Source organism: Hyla sarda, chromosome 7 (genome assembly GCF_029499605.1).
Source record: "Hyla sarda isolate aHylSar1 chromosome 7, aHylSar1.hap1, whole genome shotgun sequence".
Classification (NCBI taxonomy): domain Eukaryota; kingdom Metazoa; phylum Chordata; class Amphibia; order Anura; family Hylidae; genus Hyla; species Hyla sarda.
This window is the reverse complement of record NC_079195.1, coordinates 224,478,746-224,484,745: the sequence shown is the minus strand read 5'-3', so window position 1 is coordinate 224,484,745 and position 6,000 is coordinate 224,478,746. Positions and strand designations below refer to the sequence as shown.

General features: G+C 36.0%; 1 protein-coding gene across 1 annotated transcript; it reads left to right on the top strand.

Annotated features, from left to right (window-relative positions):
* Nucleotides 1-827: 827 nt before the first annotated feature.
* On the top strand, nt 828-2,529 carry FOXD3 (forkhead box D3). Its single transcript, XM_056532860.1, has one exon. It carries the CDS (start codon nt 1,140-1,142, stop codon nt 2,235-2,237), a length of 1,098 nt encoding a protein of 365 aa, XP_056388835.1. The 5' UTR covers nt 828-1,139; the 3' UTR covers nt 2,238-2,529.
* The last annotated feature ends 3,471 nt before the right edge of the window (nt 2,530-6,000 follow it).

Below are 6,000 nucleotides of genomic sequence, written 5' to 3'. Positions count from 1 at the left end.
CCGATTCTCTGTTGAATATAAATGGAGATGTCGGCTCCGCGGTCCTTGCTCAGTCATTTCCTCGGCTTTCTCATGCTAACAGCGCCATGATTACCTCGTTATACCGCTCCTGTCCCTCTATAGCGCCTTTGTTATGATGGCTTCTTTACATCTAATACAGTCATCAATAGATGTTTTCCCTTCCCAGCTGCCCCCCTGCCCACCCTATTCCTCCCTATCACCTCACACAGGTGGCTGCTGGGAATCTGGGTCACCTAAAATACTCTGTGCTGCTGACTAATAAGACCGACCCTATGGACCCTAAATCCTGCCCAGGTAACATGGGTGCCAGCAGCCATGGTGAGGGTCGTCGCTCCTGTGCCAGGGTGATGCCAGGGTGATGCCAGGGTGATGTCAGGGTGATGCCAGGGTGATGTCAGGGTGATGCCATGGTGATGCCAGGGTGATGCCAGGGTGATGCCAGGGTGATGTCAGGGTGATGCCAGGGTGATGCCAGGGTGATGTCAGGGGATGCCAGGGTGATGCCAGGGTGATGTCAGGGGATGCCAGGGTGATGTCAGGGTGATGCCAGGGTGATGTCAGGGTGATGCCAGGGTGATGCCAGGCTGTCCTCATTCGTGCAGATGATGGGAGTTGGAGCCACTGATGTCTCTTTGTTGACAATTTCATGAAACAACTTGAGTTGTGCATGGTTTAGCTGGAGGGGGGGGAGGCAGGGGGGGGGTGACGTCAGGTGGTCATGTGACCCCCCCTGCTAGTATATCTTTAACTGGAAAGTAATCTATCAGGCAGTCTTTGCCAAGGGGACTTTAAAGTGGTGTGTGTGAGGCAGCTATCACCTGGACACCCCCCTGTGGACAGGGACCTATCTCCACTGGACCCCAGATAAGTGTCTGGACACATTCCCCTCCCTATCCCTGGACAATCTGCTACCTCCAAGACTGGAGAGAGGGAGGGGGCAGCAGAGGAGACAGCACAGGACTGAGAGCACAGGAGGATCACTGGATCACTCTGCTTCATGCAAGTTGGGTGGCCTGAAGACCCCGGCGAGGACTTTCTGGAGATTTTTTAGCCCCTTTTGCCCCCATTTGTTGCCCCTGCACTCTACTTCTAGCAGGTCAGCCTGGCCAAAAGCTGTGATGACCCTGTCTGGAGGCAGCAGTGCCAGTGACATGTCCGGCCAGACTGTGCTGACCGCTGAAGATGTGGACATTGATGTGGTGGGAGAAGGAGACGACTCCATGGACAAGGACAGTGACTGTGAGAGTCACCATGAACCTATGGAGGACGTGGAGGATCTGGGGGGGAAGGAACTGCTGAGAAGCCCCTCAGACAGTGCCAATGAGGCAGAGGGCAAAGGAGACCTCCAGGAAGGGAGTGCATCCATCCAGAGCAAGCCCAAGAACAGCCTGGTGAAGCCCCCCTACTCCTACATCGCCCTCATCACCATGGCTATCCTGCAGAGCCCCCAGAAGAAGCTGACACTCAGCGGGATCTGTGAGTTCATCAGTAATCGCTTCCCTTACTACAGAGAGAAGTTCCCTGCCTGGCAAAACTCCATCCGGCACAACCTGTCCCTCAACGACTGCTTCGTCAAGATCCCCAGAGAACCTGGCAACCCTGGCAAGGGCAACTACTGGACCCTGGACCCCCAGTCTGAAGACATGTTTGACAATGGCAGCTTCCTCAGGAGGAGAAAAAGATTTAAAAGACACCAACCCGACAGCTTGAGGGACCAGACTGCACTTATGATGCAGAGTTTTGGGGCTTACAGCCTGGCCGGTCCCTATGGCAGGCCTTATGGGCTTCACCCTGCAGCTTACCCTCACCCGGCTGCATTGCAATACCCCTATATACCCCCTGTAGGGCCGATGCTGCCCCCAGCTGTCCCCTTATTGCCTTCTACTGAACTCAGCAGGAAAACCTTCAACTCCCAGCTCAGTCCCAGCCTCCAGCTGCAGCTGAACAGCCTGAGTACTGCAGCGTCCATCATCAAGTCGGAGCCCAGCAGCCGACACTCGTTCAGTATAGAGAACATTATCGGGGTGTCAGCATCCTCCTCGGCACAAACTTTCCTGAGACCCCCAGTGACTGTGCAATCAGCCCTAATGAGCCACCAGCCCCTGTCCCTCAGCAGAAGCACCATCACCCCAATCCTGAGTGTACCCACAAACCTCCTGTCAGGACAGTTCTTGCCCGCGGCAACGGCCGCAGTAGCCAAATGGCCGGCGCAATAATCCCGGGCAAACGCCCAAAAAAAAAAAAAAAAAAAACAGACTGAAACGAACTGCAAAAAAAATAATAATTAAAAATAATAACAATAATAGGTGAACCCATGAAAAGGGACTGCTGTATTGTATCTGTACATCCCCTGGAATGCATTGTGTACAGGTAACAATCTCTATAGATCATTTGTAAATATTTGTATCAGAGAAAAAAAAAAAAGAAAAAGATAAGAAATAATTATATTTCATCGGTTTTCCTTGCTGGGGTTTATATTTTTGTAAGAAAATCGTAGGGTTTAGGGCAGTGGTCTCCAAACTTGTGGCCCTCCAGCTGTTGTAAAACTACAACTCCCAGCATGCCCGGACAGCCCCTCCAGCTGTTGCAAAACTACAACTCCCAGCATGCCCGGACAGCCTTCGGCTGTCCGGGCATGCTGGGAGTTGTAGTTTTGCAACAGCTGGAGGGCCGCAAGTTTGGAGACCACCGGTTTAGAGCACTGAGCTTTCATTTTTGTTGAAGGTTCAATTACTTTATGAAAAAAAGGAAGAAAAAAAAAATAATAATAATAATGTACAAAAGAAAATTTTAAATAATACATTGGTATTAAAAAAAAAAAAAACAAGGAGAATCTCTAAAAAAAAAATAAGTCTGTTTCTATATGAATGAAGATTCGATGTATCCGTTAATCCTTCGTGTGTACACTATTTTGTAAATAAATTTTTTTTTTAAATGTTACATTGTCTCCGAATTATTATTTGAAATAATAATAATAATAATAATAATAAAAAAATAAATGATCAGGAATTTTAAGGTCGAGATGTGGAGGTAGAGAGGTGAGGGCAGATTGTCAGGGCTTCACGTTTACTATATAGGACAGATTATATGATGTTACTTTATATTCATTTATATATAGGACAGATTATATTATGTTATATGTTACTTTATATTCATTTATATATAGGACAGATTATATTGTGTTATATGTTACTTAATATAATCTGTCTAAATATAAATAAATATAATGTAACATATAACATAATATAATCTGTCTAAATATAAATAAATATAATGTTATATGTTACTTTATATTCATTTATATATAGGACAGATTATATTATGTTATATGTTACTTTATATTCATTTATATATAGGACAGATTATATTATGTTATATGTTACTTTATATTCATTTATATATAGGACAGATTATATGATATTATGTTACTTTATATTCATTTATATATAGGACAGATTATATGATATTATGTTACTTTATATTCATTTATATATAGGGCAGATTATATTATTATGTTATATGTTACTTTATATTCATTTATATATAGGACAGATTATATGATGTTATGTTACTTTATATTCATTTATATATAGGACAGATTATATTATGTTATATGTTACTTTATATTCATTTATATATAGGACAGATTATATTATGTTATATGTTACTTTATATTCATTTATATATAGGACAGATTATATGATATTATGTTACTTTATATTCATTTATATATAGGACAGATTATATGATATTATATGTTACTTTATATTCATTTATATATATATATATAGGACAGATTATATATTATGTTACTTTATATTCATTTATATTTAGGACAGATTATATTATGTTATATGTTACTTTATATTCATTTATATATAGGACAGATTATATTATGTTATATGTTACTTTATATTCATTTATATATAGGACAGATTATATGATATTATGTTACTTTATATTCATTTATATATAGGACAGATTATATGATATTATATGTTACTTTATATTCATTTATATATATATATATATAGGACAGATTATATATTATGTTACTTTATATTCATTTATATTTAGGACAGATTATATTATGTTATATGTTACTTTATATTCACTTATATATAGGACAGATTATATTATGTTATATGTTACTTTATATTCATTTATATATAGGACAGATTATATGATATTATGTTACTTTATATTCATTTATATATATATATATATATAGGACAGATTATATATTATGTTACTTTATATTCATTTATATATAGGACAGATTATATTATGTTATATGTTACTTTATATTCATTTATATATAGGACAGATTATATGATATTATGTTACTTTATATTCATTTATATATAGGGCAGATTATATTATGTTATATGTTACTTTATATTCATTTATATTTAGGACAGATTATATTATGTTGCTTTATATTCATTTATATTTATCATATTTTTACCTGCATGTTTTCGCACCTATGTGTTCTCTGACAATTGCATTTCTTCTTATAGAGATCTATCTCATATCTACCTTTCTGTCTATATTTACTTAGGTTTCAACCTCTTTTATGCATAATCACCATTCTATTTATATACTTCATATGTTTATCTAATTTATGTATTTTATGTCTTTATTTCCTTCTTTCATATCTGTTATGTTTCTTTCCCTTTACATATCCCCCTTTGACTTATTTTATCTCTATCTATCCTTCTTTCCTATCTGTTTCATATCTCTCTCTCTTATATATCTATTATTTATCTTTTTCCTGCTTTGATTTATATTATCTTTATTTATCCTTATTTGCTTTATATTTATTTAATATCTATCCATCTGTTTATTTATCGATGTCACATCTATCTATATATCTATCTATCTCATATCTATCTATCTATCTCATATCTATCTATCTATCTATCTATCTATCTATCTCATATCTATCTCATATCTATATCTCATATCTATCTATCTATCTATCTCATATCTATCTTCTATTTATCTATCTATCTATCTCATATTTATCTATCTCATATCTATCTATCTCATATCTCTCTATCTCCTATCTATCTATCTCATATCTATCTATCTATCTCATATCTATCTATCTATCTATCTCATATCTATCTATCTCCTATCTATCTATCTCATATCTATATATCTATCTATCTCATATCTATCTATCTATCTCATATCTATCTATCTATCTATCTATCTCATATCTATCTCATATCTATATCTCATATCTATCTATCTATCTATCTATCTATCTCATATCTATCTTCTATTTATCTATCTATCTATCTCATATTTATCTATCTCATATCTATCTATCTCATATCTCTCTATCTCATATCTATCTATCTCCTATCTATCTATCTCATATCTATCTATCTATCTCATATCTATCTATCTATCTATCTATCTATCTATCTATCTCATATCTATCTATCTCCTATCTATCTATCTATCTATCTCATATCTATCTCATATCTATCTATTTCATATCTATCTATCTCATATCTATCTATTTCATATCTATCTATCTATCTATCTATCTATCTATCTCATATCTATCTCATATCTATCTATCTCATATCTATCTCATATCTATCTATCTCATATCTATCTGTCTATCTATCTCATATCTATCTCATATCTATTTATTCCATTTTTATCTATCTAATTTCAATCTTTCCATTCACCCCTCTTTTATACCAATAATTTTTTAAATTTACATTACATAGCAAAGATCCTTCTTTCCTTTCTATGTATCTATCCCTCCTGCCCTCTTTTATATCTATTATTTATATTTCATGTATTTCTATCCCTCTTTGACTTTATTATCTCTATCTAACTTTTCTTACATATCTGTCTTTTATGGATGTATCTGATATTTATTTATCTCTATCATATCCATTTTATTATCTATTTATCTCATATTTATCTATCTCTCTCATATGGAGTTTAATTAAA